Below are 24,094 nucleotides of genomic sequence, written 5' to 3'. Positions count from 1 at the left end.
TGACGTCATTCATTCTGGTTTTTCTGTTTTCTTCGGCATTCGGAAGATTTTCCGCCCCGTGGCTGATGATCTGCCCGACGGGATCTCCGAGATAATGATAATCAACTCGTGCACAACCACGGGAACATCATTGCTTAGCGGAGCATCTCAACAGATGGACTGAGCAATCAGACACCGTTAATCATCGTTTGAAGTGCCGTGGCAGAGTATCACTCTCGGGTATTTATGTACATAGTATCCGGAGACCTATATCAAGGGGTACGAATCCACTATCCATAGATATATATATCTCTGTCTGTAGCATACCAGTATCGCATGTGTAAATAGATCAATCATTAAAACGTAGCCCTCAATAAGTCACTAGATGGAACATCATGGATGAAACCAACAGGAACTCAATGTAGTCGTCACGCAGTATGCTTGATTAATGGGTATGATCATGCTGTTCGTGGTCTAGAGTACTTGCAGGATGGATGGATATCTGTTGCTCTTTCCTATTCTGGCAGTCACGTGCTGTATCCCTCGGGAGATCACACGGAGTGCACCTGATCAATTTCTACAGATACGCCATGATGGCAAGTGTACCTACAGTGAGCCGGACCACTACGAAACATACAGACATAGTCAAATCAAATCATGACCGTGTCATCACGTCGTATCATTGAGATGCCTAGAATGCGAGGGGCTAATGTACAACGGCAGTCAACAAACAAGGAGTAGCACAATCGCTAGCCAAACGATGCGTGCGGGGATACATGTCTGTACAGGCAAAGCCTAGGTTGCTCAGGGATGGCACACCATGGAGGACCGATCAATGTGACTACGGATGAACCATGGGCAAGGGAGAAAGGGGACGACTACAGAGGCATCAGAAGAATCGATCAAGGCTCCCAGCCGGCGTTGAGCGAGGACGGCCGACGCGAGCGGGAACTGTCGCGGTTCCCCAGACTCAGCCGTTCGTACATTTCCAGCATGTCACGGACCCCGGAGGCCGTGTAGTTCCATGACCCGCTCGAGAAGCTTCCCCGATACCGTTCGAGTCCGTCGGCATAGTCGCCCCATCGATCCGGTAACTGGGACCAAGAGTGACGTCCAAAGAGCTCCTTCACCTCGTCCGAGACTGCGTCCGACTGCAGGACCCGCTCCTCTTGGTTTCGAGATCGAACAGACTGGCGGAAGATGTGGAACAGATAACGGCCCACTTGGGACCGACTGGCTGTGATGGAGAATGCACTCGTGAGCGATAGGAAGTCGTGGCTGAGGACGTCAAAGGAAGGGTCGTCGAGCATGGTGAAGAGCGCAAGCATCATCGCATAGGTAGCGAACTGATGGGCGCGCTCCATACCATATTCCTCCCGATGAATCCGTGCCAGAGCCGAAATCTCCCGTGCGGATGCCAGACTGATTGCGTTGGCGGATTCATCCATTGTGCGTTGTTGCTCCTGGGACCCCAGGAAGAATGACTGGACGCCGAAGCCATCCCGTGCCAGGCCAATAATGAGTACATGATACCGCATCCTAAAGCCAGCAGTTCACCGGTTCAGTAAACGGTGAGGGCAGGGGTGACAGACGAGCGACGAACCTTAGCAGGAGCACATGCGGCGGGGGTCTCTTAAACACCTGGAAGTTATCGGGGAGGGCACGCTCCCACTGGCGGAGCTTATTGAAGAACACTTGTTTCTGTCGAAATTGATCCGTCCCGGTGGTGGTCTCATGGTAGAGATGGCGCGATATATCACGGGCAAGATACGAGAGCTTGCAGGCTTCATCGAAATATTGGCCGAGCCATGACTGTCGGGGCCTTTTGTCGGTCGGATACGGAACCCAGAGCTCCCCGGCACCGGTCTCGTTCGGGTCAATACGGTCGAGACTAACGCTGGAGACCCGGCTCGGCTTCAAAAAGTTGGTATGAACTACCCTGTGGTCGCGGCGACATTAGTGTCGCGGGTTCAAAAGGGCTGGGAAACACCGACAACCATGAGGTGGGCGGGACCTACGTGTCGACCTGGAATACCCCCCACGCCGTTCGCTGCACCGAGGTGATCATTTCGTCGGACAGCTGCAATTTGCTGAGATTGAGCGGCTCCCGGTTGATGATGCCCAGTGCCTCCGCCATCTCGATCGCAATATTGAGCATCGTATAGCCGAGATCGTCCTCTCCCGACATGGCGTATCTGGTGCCCATACAATGGACGGTCACGTTTACCCTCCGCATCCTTCTCGCAAGGGGGAATGGCCACCTACCTTTCATATAGGAGCAATGCCCCTTGCAATGACGCCAGCCGGATCCCGCCACCCTTTTCTAGTTGATGGCTTGGGAGATATCGTTCCGCCTCGGCCAGGAAATTGCGTCCTTTGCTGGCAACGTCCCCCGGCACCACGTACGCTTCAGAGTACTGCGAATAATACTGTTCCATGTCGTGACGTTAGTATCATCCGTCACATGCCAGGGAGAGGAGCAAAAGAGTCCCTACGCATGCGTTTGCGAGAAGAGCGTTGACGAGGAACGGGCTACAAAGGTCGGAGTCGACGTTTCCGAGGGTCATATGGCGAATGAACGCTTTTTGATCAACGAAAGCATAGAAGGGATAGTCCCACGTAAAATACAGAGATACTAGATGGGACACTAGATTGTCGTCGTTCGTCACCATCGTCCAGGGCTTGGCGGGGACGCGGAAGGGTGTTATATCACACAGATAATTAAGATCCATAACCGTCGGCCGAGACGGTGGCGCTCCACTAGGCACATCCAGCCTCTTCCGGAGACATTCAAAACTACTGATGGTTTCGTCATTGTGATCGAAGCCCTGGAGTTCATCTAACGTCCTGTCAATGTAAGACCGAAGTTGTTCTACGGACGAATCCGCTCGCAGCAAATCAAATAGGCCTTTGGCATGCGACTCGTCCAGCGATCGCATCACTTTCAGTAGATCATGGAGCAGATCACGATGGAAATTCTGTTCCTCCATCTGGCGTGTCGTTCCCCGTCAAGAGAGCCTGACTAGATAGATGCTTTGGTCGACCACTACTTCGTTGGATCTCCGTGTCAGTATTGCGCCCCTTCTCTAAAACTTGACACTCGGATGCCTGCATAGTATCTGGTCTAGCTGTGTCCACACTTCTCGTACAATGAGCGATCGGTGGGACAGTTCGCCTGGTGAAAGGTTCGGACGTACCAGAAATGTCCCTAGGGCAGGATTGCCTGCGAGTGAATGGTGAGCGTGAGACTGTACTAAACTACCCCGGTCGCACATCAGAAAAGCAAAGCCAAAAGGGGGAAGGCGACAGAAGAGAAGGAAAATAGGAAGTAGAAGAGGGAGAAGAAGAGTCGCTTCCTCTTCTTAGGGTTGCCTGACATGATGAATCATGACGTCACTGTCCCTGGCAGCGCAAGCCCGTCGTTTGAAAGAAATCGTTGCTTTGCTTCAGAAGCACTTCGAACCAGGACTGATTAGTCAGTCTGGATCCTTGGCTATCGTCCGTACGCAGGGCAGCCAAGGATAATAGGTTGCGAGCTCCGAGCGAACAATTGCCTGGCCACGGCGAGAAGTTTCCCTGTCTGATACTCCCACCGCGGAACGTCACTGGAGGATACCCATTCAGATCTACTTCAGGAGAGAAACCAATCGCAGACCGGTTCGAATGACTTCAGAGGGCTCTTCTCATCTCATGGCGGAATGTGGCAGACCCAATGCCCCAACTGTAGCCACACGATGTTACGGGTGGTTTGTGCCAGACGGAGGTTTGCACCACAGGGTTAACAGGCCGCATGCTGCAGCTCAGAGACCTGGCGCTAAATTTAGAATGAACCTGTAACACTCAGTCTCTTCGGGAATATGGTCGTTGCATCGAACGACAATCCCGCCGCTACTGCAGCTAGACGGATGTCACGGCATGGACCTCGTATTGGAGTTCAGTTTGGAGTCTCGGTGCAGGACGTGAAGGTGTTGGCGATGCTGAGATAATTGTGACCAAGCTTGGTGCTGATGGACCAGATGTGATCCCACTGCCAAGACCCGGCATTCGCCGCGGTCGCGCCAATGGTTTGGGCGACCCAAAGACAACTGTCTCGCGCCCCTTTTCATTTATTCGTTCGGTCTCAGCGGGAGAGGGTCCAGCGGGCTGACTTGCATCCCGCAAAATTCAGCCCACTCGCTCGAGCCACTCGCTCTCGACCTCTAGATTTTCGTCGCGGAAGATTCAATGCTACCATGGATGTCTATAAAAGGTGCCCTGATCGCTCACCACAGACTCTCATCCTGCGCCGCCTCTCACTCCTCTCAAGTCACCACCCTCGCTGAACCATGTTCTCGACCATCTTAACCAGCCTGTTGGCATTCTCCGCCTCGGCGACCGCTCGGTCTGTCGAGACGCGATCCCTCACTCCTCGCTCTATCACCCCTCCCGAAGGATGTCCCATTCCGACATGGACGGTCGACAACTTCCACTGGTTCAATGGCTCCCATAGCTTGGATTGCATCCACAGCGAGGTCGACAAGAATGCAAAGGGCTGTCTCTGTGGCCGGGACTGGTGCGAGCCCAACCCGGACACGTGCAATGGCACCATGGTCAACGTGTGCTATACAGGCATGCCCAACTACCAGCCCTGGGGCTACGGCCCTCCCCAGACACTGGCGATCGATTTTGAGGATGGCCTGCACTGCGGTGATACCTACATCGGCTACCGGATTCACGACATTGCACATGGTGAGTCCAACTGCGGATATGCAGACCGCAGCCTGGGCCGGATCGTCTCGTTCTACGGCAGCTCTAACGAGGCGACATCGACTGGTCATATGGACTACGTGTTGGGCGGTGGCCATGCGCTGGAGTGTGCCAATGGTAGCAAGATTACCTACTCCGGCAGCACCGATTTCACCTTGAACTGCGTGCATGATGAGTTCTTCAATGCGACTTGTACTGCCGAGCCCTTTGAGGTTCCCGTGCTTAGTTACTCCTGGGTTAACTAAATTCTCGCGGGGACCTTCCCTTGTTGCCGTGGGCCCCTCTGATCGCACGATGGAGACCCCTCCTCGCAGCAGCGTGGCAATTGTGATAGGTTCCAACTGGTCGCACTGATATCGGAGACCTTCCGTGGTTATGTTACATCCCGCGGCGTGGTTGTCCGGTGACACCAGCCTTTTCCCTTACGAGATATGGTTCCACGACGAAACCATGAGCGATGTAAATAGAACTGCATTAGAAATACATATTTGGCAATGGAGACGACCCTGAAGAGATCCACTTGCCCTGACGGCGTATCAGAAGTTTTTTGTGTACATCTATTCGGATGGGACCGGGTGATCCCGATCTTTCTTTCTGCTGATAGTAATTCCTAATACTTTAGTTGAAGTACTCCATAGTGACCGTCGGTACTACTAGGGAGATTTCTGCTTGTGGATCCGATTAAAGCGCTTGGCGGATCGAGAACCGAGATTCGACCCAAGGGTCCAGTCACAGTGTGGCTGAGCCCTACCTCGTTCCCGGTGGCTGGAAGTTGACCCTGAAACTGGGGAAAGGGAAAAAAAGGAATAAAAAGAAAAGTAACGACAAAGTATGGAAAACGGGTAAAAAAAAGGAAATAGAGAACTAGTCAGGTATAGGGTAACCTTACATACTTTAACCATATTTGTCTCTTGTCCAGTCGGAGGTGTGCTATATTTCTTACCTTTCGTATCGAGACTGACAGGAGTTGAGCAACAAGAAAATGAAAAAAAAAAAAGAAAGAAAGAACAGAAGAGGAGAAGAACTAAAAATAGGGTAATCAACCAAAAGGCGGACAGAACAACTAAAAGGGTGTGAGACGGAAAACTTCCTATTGCCTCAGGCTCCCGTGAAAGACAAATGTTGCAAACAGAGCATGACTCGCAAACGTGCCTGTTCGGGTCTAGCATCAAGGACTTGTTGATCTCGCCAATTGCACTGCTGTTTGTTCTTCGTGTTGTGACATCCCAAAGCTCAGCCACAGCGAGTCAATGCAGCATATGCGCCGGGGCTCCGAACAGGCAAAGTGCGCATGCAACAATATGCGACCAGTGTCTGAACTACTGCCCCGTGATCTCGACAACCATGCTCCAGGCCATATCCTGCCAGTAAACATGCCAGGACCCTTGCTATCACGCAAGGTCCGTGAACGGCACAGCCTGCTAGCAGAGCAGGGCCCTGACTAGGCTACAATATAGGGTCTTCTGGGAATTACGTGCGGCTGGTCGCTTCGTGGATATAATAAGCACCGATATGCCGTTGTCGTGGTGATACTACTAGTAAGTTGCTAATTTACGCATCGCGGGATACTGCTTAATCGACAAATGGCCTTCTCCACTCCGTTGCGCTCCGATCCGCACTCCAATATGGTTGGACGGTTCCCTGGCCTTTCCCCAGATCTGATCGGAAAGTCCTCGGACGATGAAAGCGACTCCATTGCTCATCCTGTGGACGAGAGTCCTACGCGAGCTGCAGTGGCTCGACGGCAAGCGAGAGAGCGGTCGCGACAGAGTCAATCACCACCCGCGTCTATCCCACCCAGAAACCAGACAGTACAAGCCTACCTTCGTGAAGGGACTAAAGAGAATTTGAACCGAAACCCACAGCGATCGCTCTTGGAGTATTGCTCCCGAGGAACGAAGGCACTCAATGGTTCAAACTCCATGTCAGGTTCTAGTCAGACCTCCCCGGAACGACCGGCATGGATTCCGTCAAATGCGCCCTATATAGAAATCTTGGACGACGAGCCGGATGATGGGGTATCTTTAGCGGCGACACATGTGGATGTTCCAACGACGACCGGTCAAGCCCAAACCAATGGGCTAGTCCCCGATTTGACGTCTGCAAATCTTGCGCAAACTGACTCAGCTGATTCATCAGACCTTGAAATGCATGGATCAGAGTCCCCATTCTCTTTAGTAAGTCAGCAAGAGACGCCAAGGACGGACGTTTCCGATCATGGATTAGAGCACCGGCAAATTGGGCCGGAACGTATCTCAGATTCGTATAGCACTGAGGATATTATACTCGCTATCCGCGATGTAATCTGCGGGTGGAGCGGGGCCCAAGAGAGAGAATCCAAGAAAGGATATGCATACATTTTCCATGATCCATCCGCCCAGAGCCCTTACTATAAAATTGGACACTCTGGAAATGTGAAAGTGCGCACCCAACAGCATCAGAATCAATGTCAGCTACGGAAGTGGAGCGCCAAACAAAGTCCTGCATTGCGAGACTACAGACTCCTCGAGAAACTAGCACACGCCGAACTCCGAAATTTGCGGTGCAAACCCAACTGTTTCTGCAGAGTGGAACACAGGGAGTACTTTTTGGGCACGGCGGCGCATGGACAGGATATCCTGGATTCTTGGTCGCGGTGGCTTAAAAAGGATCCGTATAACGACGATGGGAACCTTGGGCCATTCTGGGTTAACCGGCTGAATGTATTTGTTGACGAGTGTTCGGGCTTTTTTCACTGTACGGCCATTGAAGATACCAGACACCATCTTGATAGCAATGCTTGCCAGGCGTGCCTTCGCAAAGGATGGCAGAAGTTCACCAACCCTACCGCACAAGATATATTCGAGTATGATTGTCAAACAAGAGTTCCCTTTGCCTGGGGTCGCTTGCTGTTACAGGCCTGTTATCGCCACTTTCCCTACTATGAAACCAAGCTTGCCTGCATTATTGACTGCATAGAACGTGTGTGTCGGATGTGGGATTCTGTGTCGAGCATTCAAGTAATTTTGGCTATGTTGCTTGGAAAGGGCCTCTATCTCACGGCATGCTCGTTACGGGAGCGCACATTCGATATTTCTAGATTACCTGAATTTTACTTGGCATGCGCTGCAGCTTACCGGCTGTTTCTCCTACCCATGGGTAGCATGAATTCTGTCGATCGGACCTTGTCAAAGGAAGCCAAAAGAGCAGCATCGCCTGCTAAGAAGTCTGCGCGCGTCATCTCAAAGTCACCTGGAATGCCCACACCATCCTCGAACCAATCCCAGAGGACCTCCAAGACCACACGGAAGACGCAGCTCCCGGAGCAGCCACCCAATATAGAGCTCTTCAATGCTCAAAGCAATCCCGACAAAGACCACAGCGACGACACGACCGAGATCATCGGATGAAGGCGCCCGACTCGCCCCAACTTCGGACGGGAACACTACCCGCCCGAAGAAGAAAAACGCGATCCAAAGGGCGTAACCTCTATCAAGGCTTCTCGTCCATGAGCCACATATCGAGATAGAACAGGCCTATGCTGTGCTGCAAGTTTCATGCATCACTTGTTTCCCGCAACATAGTCAGCTTGCACTAGTTGTGACCGAGATGACAAGCTCCGTGATATGGGGAGTGCTGTCACATTGGCATAAGGCAGCTCTGAATGGCACAATGAGACCGTTAGGGATTGGTATTTGCGGCAACATCGGGGCACGAAGAGTCGGCCGACAGCTTTCAAATCACCCACAGAGTCTCTTTTCCGGGGTTGGGCTTAGCAAAACTATGCATAGGACCACCCAATGCGGCGCAGATTACACTCAAGGTTCGTCCTGCGTCTTTCCGACAAAGATCAAACGGGGATAGCCCACCGAGATAAATGAGCCCTGTGATGACGGACTGTGGCATGCATTTACTAGTATGCCCACACAATGATAATACGGTGCATTTTTAATGTATGTACATTATCTGACAGAGAGACTGTGTGTAGACACTATTGTATTCCTGGCTCCTGTTGCAACATCTGATCACTCATGACATCCGTTAAAAGGCTAGCGAGTTAACGGATGTCTCTGTCGATCAGCCTGGAAAAGAGAAGGCATTTCTCATCTTGGTGCCGGGGCGTTACGATTTGAAGAGCACATGGGGCTCCATCAACGGAGTCAGGTTCATCTAGAATAAGTTAGGATAATAATTGTCTGCTGGCCTGTGTGGTGGAAACCTACAGCTCGGCTGAACTCCATCATGTACTGGCATAGGATCTGGATCAAGCACCTTCGAAGCTTTGCTGTACGGCACAATGCATGCAGGATACTGGAAAGAGTTAGAGGGAGGTGTTCAGCGTACATAGTTATGAACTCACATCCAGAAGGTTCCAGATGACCGTGTACGGTGGCCATCCATATGTGTCGTGCGGCGTGGCCGTATTCTGGGCTCCAGGTGTTAGAAGAACATCTATGCCGTATTGGACCCATGTCCTGCGCCATGCTTCAGCATAATCCTTTCGTGCGTTATAGAGTGCCTCAATTTTCTCAAAGGCTCCTTCCTGATCCACAGGAAATGGCCCAGTGAACATTGGATTAGCTAACTTTGCCACTGATGCCACCAACGGCTCCCCACTGGCTTCGATATGATCGATATGTGGCCCATACGTGAAATACTGAAAGGCTAGACGACTCGCATATGCCACGCCCCGTGAAGGGTCATGTTCCAGGCGCACTATTCTGTGTCCTTTCTTGCCTAGTGCCGCGATTGCTGACTCCATTGCGCGGCGGACAGGAGGATGAATTGGGAATTGAGGATCTTCACCGAGGACTCCGATCGTTAATAATGAGGGCAAGTTGAGTGTCGTCACCCAGGGTGACCCAATTGCAGTCACGTCATATCGCCAGGGCTCAGCTTTGAGCACAGTTGACATGAACATCTCAATGTCATCCAACGACTGAGCCAGTGGTCCGGCCGCTGGCTTTATGCCGGGGACTCCCTCAATTGCCCCGGACACCTGTCCACCGAACGGAATGCGATCTGCGGTGGGTTTGAATCCATAAACACCGCAACACAGCGACGGAATTCTGATTGAGCCTGCGATATCAGTTCCGATGCCGAGGATCGAGCCCCGGAAGGCAACGAGAGCTCCTTCACCACCGGAGGAGCCTCCGGCGGTCAGGCTTATATTGTGCGGGTTTAATGTACGACCGTAGATATTATTGTCTGAATCGCCCGTCTAAGCATAGAACGTTAGATAAGCCAGTTGAGGACTCTGGAGATGCACTGACCATCATTGTCTGCGGAATATTGGTCTTGACATAAAGAACTGCACCTAAGTCAAGCAGCAGATCGACCAGAGCAGAGTTGGTTTCTGCAGGCGAGTTATCTAAGAATGAGACATATCCCACCGTACTCAGAACGCCCTTGACGCAGAAGCTATCTTTGAGACTGATCGGTAAGCCGTGTAACGGGCCCATGACCCGTTTTTCTCGCTTCAGATAATCATCCAGGTATTGAGCACGCTCAAGCGCTCTGTCGAAAAAGTATTCTGTCAAGCATGAGGTCTTTAAGACGCCAGTATTATTATGTGTCACCTACACGACAGTAACCGGGCCAATTGTACTTACTAGTTGCTGGGCTATGGCTGCGCGTTTGCAAAAAGCCGTAGTGACTGCCAGCGAGGTTACCTCGCCCCAGGCAAGCTTTTGCAGCAGCTGTGTCGCAGTGTACTCTTCTGTGATGTCCAGCTCCTCCTCTGTGAGGAGTCCACTGTGGCGTGGGATATCCACCTCTAGGAGGTGGCCATTTGATGGGAGCTTGGATAAAAATGTGGCATTCAAACGCCAAGCTTGGGGAATCTGTAGTTCCAATTGTTTGCGCTTCTCCGCCACCTTGGCCTCCCAGTTGTTCTCTGTTGCCGTCATTCCAGTCATCTCTGTTAGTCAATGTGAGGGACGTGAAGGTACATGCGTCGGGCCAAGCCAATCTATATATCCGAATGGCCCTAGTGCCAAGTTGCTCCGCGTGAGGAGACGTTTACAATGCTCTGCCGGCTGAGGCGCGTCTACCTTCCACATTAGGATGGTTATACCTCGGTTTATCGATTACTAGCTTATCTGAGGAGATGCGAAGGCAATTCTTGATAACGCGTTGGAAGTTGATTCCTGATAGTGGTCTATTGCTTAACAGGCGTTCCTACGTGCCATCACGTCCTCTGGCTCAGAACCCTCGAAATTGGTCAAGTGATAGGCATCGATCAGGATGCGATCATTCTCACAGCTCATCACTCCAACACACACTAAGCCGTTCAACCAATTGTACTTTCCTGGTCCGGTTTCGATTCGCAGGTGTGAAAAGAACTCCACATCGTCTTGGGTCACAGTGGGAGGGGGTCGTAGGGCTGGGTCCTTCTCGACCTGGTTCGCGTACTCTGTGCCCGGGCCAGGACGGTAGAGACCATGTGCTCGGACGTAAAGATAACAGCCATCGTCGGTTTTTATCGTGTAATGTGCATCAAGAGTCATGGACTGAAAGATCGTATGAGCTTCACTGGGTGGATCCTGGAGTATGATAAGTTTACTTACGTGGGTCCCTTCAATGACCGTTGCCCAGTCTGCTCCGCCTGGAAGGACTATCCCTGATATCGACGGTCCTCTAAAGCTACCGCCGACAATATTCGCAATACTTCGCGCCACTCCAGCCCCATGAGGCGCCCCGACGTTAATTTCCTCAGGATCAATGTTGCATTCTAGACGATAAACAAATGACAGCCCTGGACGCCGCATGGGTGGGCTATTGGGGTAGAAGGAATTGCCAGGGGAGTCCGCGGGCTTTGATAAAGTCATTGTAGCTGCTCTTGACAGATCCTTTGAATCGAAGTCAAAAATGGTGATATTGAATTCTTAACCCCTTCTCTTAATCTCCGATTTTATACACTTGTCGAGGGCGCCTGCAGTGACGTGGATGTTTGGCACATTGCATAATGCCGATATCAATCCATACGAGATCTTCACTAGCTATAAGCGGAAGGTCGACGCCTATAATATGCCCCGGCAGCGATGGGCGGCAGCTGGGCTCTTCACCCCACTTGGAGTACCAACATGTCCAGACAGGCAGGTTGACGCTAGATAGCGGACGGTGAAGTATCTCGACCGATAGTATTACTCCAAAATGAGATGCCGTTACACTGCCGCGGTGTTCGCGAGCCGCTGTGAATGGTCCGAGAGTAGATATGGGATTTGAGTACGAGAGACGAAATATACAACATCGTTCTCCATATGATATACTGGGGCTTACCTCTTCTCCGCGGCTTCTACTGAGTCTGCATCATTTTCTGTGGTCCCTATTTTCAGGACTTTTTATTATGGCATTCGTACAGGCCCTCCTCACCGACCCCGGCATTCCCCTCAAGGACAGGCAGGATGCCCTTCACCGTGTTCTCGCCGATCCAGGAATACCAGGGCCACTCGGCGAGAGCACTTCATCGTTTTGGCTGAAAGATCCACACCCGGAGCTGGCCAGTATGCAATCACGGGAATTACCTCAAGAGGCTGATGTTGTAATTATTGGTTCCGGCATTACAGGTGCTTCAATTGCACGCACCCTGTTGGAGGAAAATGATCAGCTTGCAGTGATCAATACGAGACCCGCAGTTGTCATGCTGGAGGCACGAGACACTTGCACTGGCGCGACGGGTCGCAATGGAGGCCATATTCTGGAGACAGCTGAAGAGTTTACTGACTGGGAAGCCCTCTATGGGCTGGAAGCGGCAAAGGCATTGACACGGTTCCGGCTGGCCCATCTGAAGTCGATATTGCAGGTAGCGGACAAGTATGGATTGACAAAAGAAACCCAGGCTCGAAAGGTCGAGTTTCTCAGTGTGCACTTCGACGAGGAAAGATGGCGTCAAGCAGTGCAATGTATCACACGGTTCAAAACATGTATGCCTGCAGAATCAGCCGAGTGGAAACTTCTTGACAAGAGCGAGGTCCCCAAGGTTTGTTACTTCCATATACTGCTACAATACTGCTTGGAGGTTGACAATAGATCTCAGGAATGGTGCCTCCCTCATGCCATTGGGGTTGTCGCAGGACCAGCCGGAGCCCTATGGCCTTATAAACTGGTCACCGGGTTGTTAGAAAGGTTGCGACAAAAGCATCCAGCAAACTTCCTACTCGAAACCAACACACCAGCGACCAAAGTCTCGACCGATGGCACCTCACCTTTGCGGTATACCGTAGAGACACCGAGAGGAACCCTGCATGCTCGACATGTTATCCACTGTACGAATGCTCATGTTGGACATCTTGTCCCCGAGCTAAGGGGCCACGTTTACCCAGTTCGAGGGCAAATGTCTGCCCAAAACCCGGGCTCCACTTTTATCTGTCAAGCTACAGAACATTCGTGGCTCTTTAACTACGACCGTGGTTTCGACTACCTGACACAATTACCCCCTGGAGGAGACTCAGGTAAAAAGATGATGCTGGGTGGTGGCTTTGCTCAAGGTCGCAACGGTGGGCTTGGCGATTTGGGTATCGCAACTGACTCAGAGCTGAGCCTGCCTTGTGATATTCACCTGTCCGGTGCGTTGAGTGCGGTGTTCGGCCATGAAAATTGGGGTCAGGTTGACGGTCCTTGCGTGGAGCAGATGTGGACGGGAAACATGGGATTTAGTAGCGATGGCCTTCCATGGGTTGGACAGCTACCTTCGTCTGTGGGTTATAGTGCAGAAGCAACAAAGGAGAGTGGTGCTCAGTGGGCCTGCTGCGGATTTAGTGGAGAAGGTATGGTGCAAGCCTGGCTAAGTGGAACAGCAGTGGCACAGATGTTGTTGGCCAGCGGCCGAACGCACCATGTGAGATCTGATTATCTGTCTTGGTTCCCAGAGCAGATGCTGCTAACTGAAGAGAGACTGAAGAAAGCAGGGCTGACACGAGCCGTCGGTGACCGGGCCTCAAATCTGTAACCCTGGTGCATGGAACATTAGCATACCAGATACAGATGGCGTCTCTAAGTTACCAATTAACTGCTGTACCCAGACACGGTCTGAAATGAATATTATTTGATTATCTTTTCCAATATCGAGGAGACAATGTAGATCAGCATATATTTGTACATACTGCAAGTCGCAGTCTGACTTCAGACGGGATAAAAAATGACTGCATGTGTGCTATGATGAATACTGTCTCGGTTGGGCACCTCGATTCAAACACTATGAACTATAGTTCTTCCCCAAATTCATACGCTTGTTGACCAAGGCGTCTACTCCGTTGAGCCATCGTCTCCAAGTATCTCCATTATCCATCGCCAGAAGCCTTTTCATACGCGAGTATGACCGAGCTTCCTCGTCATCCTCTTCACTTTTTACAGCTTGGATTGACTCGGGACCCCATACTTTCCAGTGTCGTTCCGAGCCTTCCCAGGGTGAATAGCTGTACGTGAATCTGATCCAAGCTTCAGCAAAATTCCTCGCCATCTCCCGCTCTTCGCGAGAGAGCTCATTGTCCAAGTTGCCAAACAGATAAAGAAGTTCATGGGCGTGATACGCGGTCCCCTCAAGTGCGTTTCTCAATCGTGAACGCTGGTCAAAGTGATATGCAAACACAGCTTTTTCCTGCGCAGAAGGGACACTGGCAACCACTGTAGCATAGTTGGGAATCTTGAAAATTGCATCACCGCACATGTGTTCAACCCGGCTGAGGAGGACATCCTGAGGTAGGTCCGGTTGTATCTCATACTCAGCTAAGACTTTATCCGTTTCATCCAGGGGCATGTGTTGATTTAGTATCTCTCGAATACTTGCAAAATTGTCGTTCAGTAGATTCAAGTGGAAGATAATCCCTTCGTGGTAGGTGTCTCCTATCATCAAAGCTTCTACCCACTGCGGTGGCTCGTGTATCTCAAGCGGATCCCGCTCATGAAACCAACCATCGAGGCATGGATTCCCTGTCCCTGACAAAACACCTTGTATTATGGGCGTTGCATTGGCTAGTTCCTGCTGAGGTATGTGCCGCAGACAGTCCAGCACGTCTGATCGTGATGGATCTATATCGAAATGACGGCAGACAGCCCGGAACAGCTCCTCGTGTTGCTCTATTGACCAGGCTGGAATCGAGACAGAGAGCCCGGACATGCAGACCGCACGGTGAAATACTGGAGGACGAGCAGCTAACATCTGATTGCTAATGGATATGCCGCCCGCAGACTCTCCGACCGCAGTCACCCGATCAGAATTGCCCCCGAGATCGCCAATGTAACGTTGAACCCATTCGAAGGCCACTTGCTGGTCAGTGAATCCGAAGTTCCCACAGCCTTGATGGCCATCCTGCTGGAGCTCTTGCTGGATTGCGGCACTGGCAAGAAAGCCACCTAATCCGACCCGATAGTTGAAGTTGACGTAGACAATGGGCATACCGATTTCCATACTGAGGGAAACGAGATTGACGCCATCAAAGATCGGCAGGTTCGCACCTCCATACAGCAATGAGCCCCCATGGACGTACACCATGACCGGAAACCTTTGCGATCCGGGGGCACACGGCAAGACGATGTTCATGACGAGTCCCGACAACTCGTCCGTTCGAGGTTCTCCTAAATGCGCCGTTGGAGGCACCGGTACGAGATCGTCCGAGTCATCTCCTTCAATCTTCGGTCGGGGACAGTCGCTTCTACAACGCGTGTGCAATCAGCCATTGAGTTCCGCCAGAGCTTCAGCTGTGGTCATACCCGAGTTTTGTTCCATCGTGGTAGTTGTTGGGCCACTGCGTCATCAACTGCGATCGAGTCCACCGTTTCTCAAGCGAAGCATAAGGTATGCCACAATACTGTTGCACGCCATTGGCATATTCGAAGCCTTCCAGTCTTCCGAGGGATGGGAGGATGATGGAGCATTTCGAGACGGGTGATTTGAATGACATACTGTTGCTGGGTGCTTGTTGTTACTTAGGGTTAGAGATATATATATATCTGGCTAGTAAGCATCATGCTGATACTGATCGCTACTACACACTATTTATTCGATGCTAATGGTTATGGGGATGACTGCTAATAACAGCCACAGTAACTCCGACGATCTCTTCAAGTCATCCATACAGCAGCCCCATATGCAGACGTTCTCGAGTTGAACGTGATGGACGACGAAAAGTGGAGGCCTCAGGTTCTAAACCCGATCAGGAAGGTGGACGCAAAAGTCCAAATGGATTCCACGCGGCTTGATAAAAAGAGACTCCACACTTGACGATAATCGCCGGCCCCACAATACTTGTCTTGCCTCGCTTCCTGCACGGTTTTAAGCCAGAATCTCTTGATCGCAACTGATCCTGATCATTACAAGTTCCTTGTTCGGCATGTCGACCCCGCGCCATCGGTCTTACAACGGATGTTGGACCTGCAAACGGGTCAGGAGGAAATGCGACCGAGCCCGACCAGCCTGCAAAGCGTGCAGTAGCCGTGGAGTGCCCTGTGAGGGATACGAGATAAGGCTGCGGTGGGGATCGGGCATTGCGTCGCGTGGCCGATTCACAGGCGCCGAAGAGCCAGTGGAGGCTTCTATTCCTCCTCGAGTCAAGGGCAGACGGCGCGATCTGAGTCGAGAAAGGCGCCGAAAACCTGCCAAAGTCGCCAATGGTAAGGCCAAGGCGAATTCCTCTCATCTCGAGCCAGGTAGGGCAGGTCGCTGGACATGCACCGGTCGCGTTTTTCTTCTTGATAGCTCTAGACTAAGATAGAAACAGTAGCCGAACAGACTGCCGACGTACGATTGAACGAACAAGATCGATTGTTTCAAGAGTTTTGTTCGTCCGGAATCAATGTCCTCCATTCGACCTCGGTCAACGATGCGCGGAATCTCCTCCAATCCAGGCTGCCGATCTTGTCTCAACAGTCAAGCTCCTTATACGCAATATGTGTAGCACTCCAGGCTTCTCTCACTCCAAATGTGCAGCCTCGCTTTTATGAGCATTTCGATGTAGCTTTGAATTTGTTCCGCACAGAGCTGTCAAGCAACGTGACATACCTGAAGGATGGGACCTTTACGGCCGGCTTGCTGCTCTGCAGCATTGGGGTACGTTGTTGTATCTACCAATATTCTATGCCGCGCTAACAGCAGGTTATATTATAGCTTATGCATGCCATGCCATGGACGATGCACTTGCATGGAATGTACGGACTCCTTCAGGCACATGGATTATATGGTCCTGGCGAGCGAACAGAATTCCGGACACATTTATTGGAAGTGATGGGAGTCATGGATCTACCAACGTTTACTGTTGGCCGAAGCACCTCTCTCGGCTTCTGGCGACAACATTGTCGCGACGGGACTTCCTTGCAGCACCCCCTCAGTGACGAGGTTGAGGTGGTCAGTGGCCTGCCCAGGTCGTTGTTAGATATTATCTCGTGTATCGGGCACGGGGCTACTGAGGAGGACTTTTGGAACTGGCCCGGTAGCCCGGGTAGTCTATCGCAGCACCAGCTGTGGGAAGCATATCGACTAGCCGGGTTGTTGGCTATCAGATATAACCACCTACTTCTAGTTCCACAACCCAATGGAACATTAACCGGATCGACCGTGCAACCGAACGGTGCCAGCAGCCTGACCTTACCGTCCACTACTGTTCTCGTCTCCCGAATTGTGAGCCACCTGGACGCCATTCGTAGAGCATTTACGGAGACAGAGGGCGCCGGGTCGTTGATTTTCAACGCGATCAAATATCCCGCCTTTATCGCAGGGCTACAGACGGACATCATCAACGCGCAACCTGAATTAAAAGATGTGCTTCGATGTTGTCTATCCACGTATGGCCATCCACATGGATTCGAGAGAGATTTCGAGCTATTATTAGAGGTGCTTGAGGAGTGGTGGGTACACCATCATGACATGGCAAATGCCCACGAACTCGCTTTGGCTCGTGGAATGGAGATTGGACTTCTCTAGCTGAGCGCGTCTGCCGTTGGTAGCTACTGTGAACTGGTATCTTCCTTCTGCGTTGCTCGCCGTAGCATAAACCAGCAACTGACGGCTCCGCCATTGTCGGCCAACTCGACCTTCTCGACGACTTCAAACCCAAGTGTGGTGTAAAATCCCAAATTCTGCTCAGCTGTACATTCCAGAACAATGGGCGTATGGCCCACATAGTCCAAGATGCGCTCCATCATAATCTTGCCCAAACCTCGCCCCTGGAGGGAGGGATGGACTGCTACGACTTCTAAATACCAAGGGTCTGGAATATTGTATCGGGTTGTGATCCGCTTCAGCGCCGTGTCATGTGCATCGAGCAAGATTCCGACGCGCTGCAAAGGCTTAGAAGAACGAATTCGATCTCTTGAAAGGGGTGGAACGATAGTCACATACCTTTTCGTCTGCTCCGCTGTCTGAGACTGGATCTAACCAGCTCAGAAACCACAGTTTCACGGCGAGGGCTATCTTGTTCCATTTCCAGGTTTGTCGGTTCTTTGGGGGAAATAATAAAGCCACTGTTCCCGCGTCGGGCCCGTCATGCCCAGAATTGATTTCGCCGATAGAGGCTGGGAGACCCTTTTGCTGGCTACATGCCGGAAATTCCTGTGCCAGCTGTGGCGCTGATGTAGATCGGAGCACGATGCCTTCTAATATTGCTTGTTGTACACGACGATATTGCCATTTGTTCGTCTCATGCTCTTGCGTCGACCAGGGGGCTGCACTAGGACGCAACCATCGGATGAGAGGATCTCCAACGAACGAAAGAGTTATCGTCTGAGCGACCGCCGATACGGACGACGGATCTAGATGGGAGAGTAGTAAGTATACTATGTTCGCCAGTATGGTCTCGGATACCATGGAAAGGAAATGAGCTACCGTCTTGTGTTTCGTATAGGATCAAGGAGGCTTTGCTGGCCATCGGATCCGAGGTTCAAGACTGAAATTGATAACTGGTGCACGAGGTTACCGTTCCCTGGAACCGATCTTCTTGTACGCAGAAGCCTTTATCAGTCGAGTACGGCTTTCGTGTATACCGTAGATGCCGAAGTAGCGCGCCAACCTGTATCAAGGCGCATGATACTGCGATTTATCTCAAACCTTGCGAACTCGGCGTAAACAACAAATGGAAGAATACCTCAGGATGATTTATTGGAGACAAATCGCTGAGCCGATTCCCCTTTAGGCAGGTCGACCCAGTGCCAGCTTTCCGAGGTCTGTTCCTGCACAAAGTAAGTTCTGTTAACCTCTGCCTAGACGTGCATAAGCTGGGGGGGGGGGCGCTATCGGACCCAGATCTCTATTGGCTTCCCCGCATTCCAATGCGCGCGTTTGTGATATCGAGCTCTTATCAGCCATGTCCTGGTGGCAAGGGGGGGAGATAGAACCACCGGCAAAGCCATGGACCAGATCGTTTATCATAAGCGGTTGTCCTCGAGATAATCTGGGATTGAACAGCACACCCCTTCAGCTTTCAGCAGATACCACGTCTATTCCGCAGCAGATATTGATGGCAGGAGGCGACGCGTCCGACATCTCTCTACCCGATCATGATACTCCCCCAGGAACTGTTCTTCTTATCAAAGGTACGAATTCCTTTTTTCCCTCACCAAAGTCTTTCTGACCTGCATATAGATGATATCAGAGACGAGGCTGAGGGACGGCGAGAGATCGTCCTCAGTCCATTGCCGTCCAGTGACCCTAACGAGCCATTGGTAAGTCTAGCCTCCGGGAAAGAAACGTCGTCCATTGATAGAGGATACAGAATTGGAGCACTGCACGCAAGGCATGCAATTTCACGCTCGTACTAGCAGTAACCTGTCTCGTTTTTACAGCGTCTGTGGTCCCACCACATAATATTTAGCATGAATGAAATCCTAACCTGGTTTCACTGAGTAGGCTCTCTATCCAACAGATTTTCTGGCAGTTGATGGTGGTCGATTTGCACGTTACTTACCCACAGCTAAACAATGCTATGTCAGTCAACTTCGTCGGACTCGCGGTCGGATGCGTGTTTTTCATTCCGTTCGCGAAGAAGTTTGGCCGAAGACCTGTGTACCTAGTGTCGACCGCGTTGATGCTCGTCACCTCCATTTGGGCAGCAGAAATCAAAACCCTCGCAGAGTTATATGTTACCAACCTCCTACAGGGCCTCGCTGGGGCAACGAATGAAGCTATTGTCCAGATTACCGTGAGCTATCCTGCCACCACTCCCCAAGCGTCATGGGCTTACAGCGCTTCCTATCAGATCGCAGACCTCTTCTTTGTGCATCACCGTGGTGGCATGAATGCGCTATACATGACCATGATGATGATTGGGGTGAGACTCCCTTCATCCCCTCCTGTATCCACCGCACTAAGATAGTGTTAGAGCTTTCTCACCCCCATGGCTGCTGGGGCTCAAGCAACAAGACAGGGTTGGCGATGGTCCTACCGTACTATGGGCATCTTCAATGCGGTTCTCTTTGTACTTTTTATCGTCTTCTACGAAGAGTCAAAGTATACCCCTACCATTGAAGGAGTCACGCCTGCCGCTAGGCCTGCGCAGCAGATTCCACCCGATGAGACGGGCAACAAGGCACCTCTCAAACATGCCACCAGAGTTCAGGAGCGTAGGGCGAGCATCCCTCCATTAGATCACAATATTCCTATGAAGACATGGGGAGAGAGACTGTCCTTGGTAACTTACACACCGGAGCCGATCTGGCCATATTTCTATCGCCCCATCGAAATCCTTTTCACATTCCCTGCAGTCCTCTGTTGTGGTCTGCAGTATGCATGCGGAGTGATATGGCTTACAATCCTTTCAAGCGTGATCGCTCTCGTATTTCCCCTTCCGCCATATGAGTTCACCCCGGAGCAAATCGGTTACATGAGTGTTGGTCCGTTTGTCGGTAATTTGATCGGCTCGTTTTACGGCGGCTTCCTTGGAGACTGGTCAATCAAATATTTCTCTCGGCGGAATTCCGGATACTACGAGCCAGAGATGCGCCTGTACATTCTACACCTCCCGGCAGTTGCCCTCTGTGGTGGTCTCATCATGTTTGGAGTAACCATTGACAAAGTATGTCTCGCAGAGACGAGCCCCCCTTCTCTAGTTCCTGGCGGGTGATCGCTGTTGACTTTGCACGACTATTCCGCTTCTATCATGACACATAGTTCTAATACTTAGCATTGAACTTAGGGCATGCACTGGATTCTACCCAGTATTGGTGGTGCGCTCTTTGGCTTCGGGCTCGGCAGTATCAGCGATGCATGTCTAACTCTCGTCATCGATAGTTACATGGAGGTTCGCCGTATCTTGAACTGTCCCTCGCTGCCTATTCACACTAACCCGTGAACAGATCACAGGTGATGCGTTTACGGGCGTGGCTTTCCTTCGAAATGCTTTTAGCATTGGCATACCCTTTGCCATCAGTCCTTGGATGGAACATAGCGGCTTGACCAAGATGTTCGTCACCTGTGGGTTTATCAGCCTGGGAGTTACCGTGACATTATTGGGCATGGCCATATACGGAAAGCGCTTTCGATCCGTGACTGCAAAGCGATACCGGAAGATGTCTGGCAGGAGTGGTTGACTTGTAGGTCATGACATGGTAATATCCATGGCCTGTCGATTGCTTGCCGTTGATGTTACTTCGATGCGGTCGTGGGGATGGCGCCTATAGGACAAATATAATTTGACAGGAATATAGGTACAAGGGCTTGGAGGCCACCGTGGGAACCAGCATAATGAAGGTGGCAATCACCTCTTAGAGACAATTGAGCCATCAACAGGAGGAACAATGTCCAGATTCATGGATCCAATCCTCCCTAGATTTGGGTTTGCGAAAGCCAGTAAAATATGTAAGGCAATTTCACTAAACTACGAACATAAAGACTACCTCTCGTATAGCCCTGGCTACAGTAGCGGACATAGTAGCGGCCGACCTTACAGTATCAAGTCCGACTCGTCCATTTGGAGATATTCAGCGTTCGTACTCATACCATTGGCACACAAACGGCTCGAAGAGACACCCTGGAAATTATCAGTGGTTGTATACTCCGGCGAGCGTTCACGATGATGAAACACCTCTAGGTCAGATCATTGTAGCCTGAAACAGCCTGAAACATGACAATGCTAGAGTCTCAATCATCAAACCCCCTTTTCCGTGAGGCCTACTTCAGATTCTTGATCAACAGCTCTTGCTTACAGATTTAAGAATGCCCTCCAACGGTATTACGAGTACTTCAAATCATCCAAGCTGCAAGTGGTACGGTATTGCACGATATTAAAGGTGATAACTGTCCCAACAAGTAAGATTCGCGAGAAGGCAATATCCCAAGACACAGTTTCCGATAGTCAATTTCCCCAGCCGCGGATTCATAGGCTGACACTACCAGGAGAAGGTTTATTGTTGCTTGGGAACGCTGCAATCCGCGGGCTCCCCAGGCTGCGTCGAATCAATCCGACAGGTTCCCTCCGTGCACTTCCAGGATTAATACATATATTGAGGAGCAAATTTCTTGGGAAGCACTCTCACCTTATTACGACACTTGTAGCCAACCCAACGCTTCCCAGACGGGATCGACTGGATTTTGCAAGTGGTCTTGCGTGTCCTGGTATCGCAAATCTTTCAGGTATTAGCTGCGGGATGTATGTTCGCCAAGAGAGCTTGACTTACACCGTATTGCATCCAATACTGTCCCAACCGGTTGTTATCATTCGGCCTGACAGTGTTGTCAATCGCTCCGTTGCCATCCCCTGGGGGTGAGACCACAATGTTGGGAACGGCGTTTGTATTAGAGTGAGCCCCTGGTTGGACACCAGCAGCAGCGACAACTGCAGCGAGAGCTATTAGAGAAATAACGCTGGTCTTCATGTTGCAATAATCAAAGCTGGGCAAAGTAGAGCTCGTCGAGCACAAGATGAGAGGATGGGATAGATAGAGAAATAAACGACAGATCTACTGTTGTAGTAGGAAAATGAACAGCACTAAATAGCAGGTTGGGAATACCAGTACTGTCCGTGTGTATACCGATTTAAGGGATGCAGCGTTTGAACGGGGCACTCGAAAGTTTGTAGCTTCCCTATGAAAACCATCATGTAGATTGAGCTTTATGTAATTGTACTACACGGTTGATTTGGTGTACTCTGATCAGCGAATACCAGCATATGTGCCGGTTGAACAGGGAAACCAAAGTTTGACGCCCGGTACATTGATGCTTTGTGGCTTTTTGTAGCCGAACTGGTCGGGCGATGGCCCATGTATCACCTTATGGTTAAGATCAATATCCCTGCTTTACGACCTCTGCCCTAAACACTACTTTAGGATAATCTGCAGTCGGTCTATGGAGTCTGGCAAAGCCATGGAGATTGAACATCTTATTCCCATATGTTCAGCATCTAAGCATGACTAATGATGATGGTCAAGCTACGACCGCGCTGGATAAGACTGCAAAGCATGGAAAGGACCACACCATCCAGATATGGCTGGCAAACGTTGCGCAGGTTGAGGTGAAGGACTTCTGGAACATGACGCTCCTACACAGAGCCGCAGAAAAGATCCTATACCCGAGTTATAAGACAGCAAAGGCGACTCTCGATTGGTAAAGCTCACGAACATAGCTTCTGATTTCCAGCACGGAGGCACTGGCATTTGACATTGCTTGGGCCACCCTGGGTGAGCTAAAAAGGATTGTCCAGGAGTGAGTTCAGCTAGTTATGGGTGTTATGGGTATTAGAAGCACAGGACCATTGATCTTACCGACTAGTAGATGTCCCTATGGACAAGCCTTCATGAAAGAATCCATTCCGTATAACTTACGAAGCGAAGACAGCAGAAGAATAAGGAATATCCCAATTTGAGAAATCCTTCGCTTACCAAGTTGTATCGACCTTTCACTAGTAAGCCTAAAATTATCTTTGCGATGATCTTGGTACACAATAAGTGGTCTATTTTATGACAGGATCTACAGACAGGGGCTTTAACCAAGCTACACTGAATGAGACAATCGTCCTGGGCTAAAGGCTAGTAAAGGGAAAGAACAGAGGAGCCCTAAATTGCTACTGTGTATCCCTCATGTCGATCACTACCTCAGAGCTTTGGGCCGTCCTATTACTGTCAACGTGGCATTGTTAGAGGATATGCGTTTTAAACGCGACATCAGTATCTTCTTAGCGTATCAAGATCACCAAGTGAAGATATAGACTTGAGAAGTTCGACTGACGCGTGTTTGTAACCCGAACTCGGAGTGCTTCTCAGACGGCGTGAGCGGGACTTCAGTGCGGGTTCATTCCGCGGGTGCTCTGTAAGCGAAAGTCCTGCGTTTATGGAAGAGTATAAGGATTCGCGCATTCGGTGGGTCCCTCATGCAACCTCAGCCACACTCTGTTTCATGAACTTTTTGAGTTGATGAGATCCACTTGAGATCTAACTTTGTTGTCAACGTTAAGAATACCGAGTCTGGAAA

The 24,094-nt window shown here is 50.8% G+C and overlaps 10 protein-coding genes across 10 annotated transcripts; 5 read left to right on the top strand and 5 right to left on the bottom strand.

The window, feature by feature from the left end:
• Positions 1-881: 881 nt before the first annotated feature.
• ANOM_006001 (transcription factor domain-containing protein) lies at positions 882-2,969 on the bottom strand (the record flags this gene model as incomplete). The annotated part of the gene is made up of 5 exons (XM_015551258.1): positions 882-1,518; positions 1,583-1,918; positions 1,998-2,174; positions 2,245-2,408; positions 2,475-2,969. 5 exons carry the CDS (start codon positions 2,967-2,969, stop codon positions 882-884), a joined length of 1,809 nt encoding a protein of 602 aa, XP_015407131.1.
• Positions 2,970-4,304: 1,335 nt separating this feature from the next.
• On the top strand, positions 4,305-4,970 carry ANOM_006000 (uncharacterized protein; the record flags this gene model as incomplete). The annotated part of the gene is made up of 1 exon (XM_015551257.1): positions 4,305-4,970. The coding sequence occupies one exon, from the start codon at positions 4,305-4,307 to the stop codon at positions 4,968-4,970; it is 666 nt and encodes a 221-aa protein (XP_015407132.1).
• Positions 4,971-6,308: 1,338 nt separating this feature from the next.
• On the top strand, positions 6,309-8,114 carry ANOM_005999 (GIY-YIG nuclease family protein; the record flags this gene model as incomplete). Its single annotated transcript, XM_015551256.1, has 1 exon — positions 6,309-8,114. One exon carries the CDS (start codon positions 6,309-6,311, stop codon positions 8,112-8,114), a length of 1,806 nt encoding a protein of 601 aa, XP_015407122.1.
• A 647-nt stretch (positions 8,115-8,761) lies between these two features.
• gmdB (general amidase GmdB) lies at positions 8,762-11,534 on the bottom strand (the record flags this gene model as incomplete). The annotated part of the gene is made up of 7 exons (XM_015551255.1): positions 8,762-8,874; positions 8,928-9,015; positions 9,065-9,925; positions 9,978-10,253; positions 10,317-10,624; positions 10,889-11,216; positions 11,274-11,534. 7 exons carry the CDS (start codon positions 11,532-11,534, stop codon positions 8,762-8,764), a joined length of 2,235 nt encoding a protein of 744 aa, XP_015407121.1.
• A 518-nt stretch (positions 11,535-12,052) lies between these two features.
• ANOM_005997 (NAD(P)/FAD-dependent oxidoreductase) lies at positions 12,053-13,654 on the top strand (the record flags this gene model as incomplete). The annotated part of the gene is made up of 1 exon (XM_015551254.1): positions 12,053-13,654. The coding sequence occupies one exon, from the start codon at positions 12,053-12,055 to the stop codon at positions 13,652-13,654; it is 1,602 nt and encodes a 533-aa protein (XP_015407128.1).
• Positions 13,655-13,900: 246 nt separating this feature from the next.
• ANOM_005996 (putative acetylcholinesterase) lies at positions 13,901-15,605 on the bottom strand (the record flags this gene model as incomplete). The annotated part of the gene is made up of 2 exons (XM_015551253.1): positions 13,901-15,356; positions 15,415-15,605. The coding sequence occupies 2 exons, from the start codon at positions 15,603-15,605 to the stop codon at positions 13,901-13,903; spliced, it is 1,647 nt and encodes a 548-aa protein (XP_015407127.1).
• A 429-nt stretch (positions 15,606-16,034) lies between these two features.
• Positions 16,035-17,620, top strand: ANOM_005995 (Zn(II)2Cys6 transcription factor domain-containing protein; the record flags this gene model as incomplete). Its single annotated transcript, XM_015551252.1, has 3 exons — positions 16,035-16,350; positions 16,422-16,750; positions 16,808-17,620. 3 exons carry the CDS (start codon positions 16,035-16,037, stop codon positions 17,618-17,620), a joined length of 1,458 nt encoding a protein of 485 aa, XP_015407130.1.
• Positions 17,621-17,643: 23 nt separating this feature from the next.
• Positions 17,644-18,502, bottom strand: ANOM_005994 (GNAT family N-acetyltransferase; the record flags this gene model as incomplete). The annotated part of the gene is made up of 2 exons (XM_015551251.1): positions 17,644-17,976; positions 18,038-18,502. The coding sequence occupies 2 exons, from the start codon at positions 18,500-18,502 to the stop codon at positions 17,644-17,646; spliced, it is 798 nt and encodes a 265-aa protein (XP_015407129.1).
• Positions 18,503-19,151: 649 nt separating this feature from the next.
• ANOM_005993 (putative MFS transporter) lies at positions 19,152-21,219 on the top strand (the record flags this gene model as incomplete). The annotated part of the gene is made up of 7 exons (XM_015551250.1): positions 19,152-19,227; positions 19,277-19,356; positions 19,407-19,477; positions 19,541-19,961; positions 20,013-20,705; positions 20,826-20,930; positions 20,986-21,219. The coding sequence occupies 7 exons, from the start codon at positions 19,152-19,154 to the stop codon at positions 21,217-21,219; spliced, it is 1,680 nt and encodes a 559-aa protein (XP_015407124.1).
• An 813-nt stretch (positions 21,220-22,032) lies between these two features.
• On the bottom strand, positions 22,033-22,503 carry ANOM_005992 (uncharacterized protein; the record flags this gene model as incomplete). The annotated part of the gene is made up of 3 exons (XM_015551249.1): positions 22,033-22,110; positions 22,165-22,254; positions 22,306-22,503. The coding sequence occupies 3 exons, from the start codon at positions 22,501-22,503 to the stop codon at positions 22,033-22,035; spliced, it is 366 nt and encodes a 121-aa protein (XP_015407123.1).
• Between the last annotated feature and the right edge of the window lie 1,591 nt (positions 22,504-24,094).

This window comes from Aspergillus nomiae, assembly GCF_001204775.2.
Source record: "Aspergillus nomiae NRRL 13137 chromosome Unknown contig00124, whole genome shotgun sequence".
Lineage (NCBI taxonomy): Eukaryota > Fungi > Ascomycota > Eurotiomycetes > Eurotiales > Aspergillaceae > Aspergillus > Aspergillus nomiae.
The sequence above is the reverse complement of the archived record's forward strand: the minus strand, read 5'-3'. Positions and strand labels throughout refer to the sequence as shown.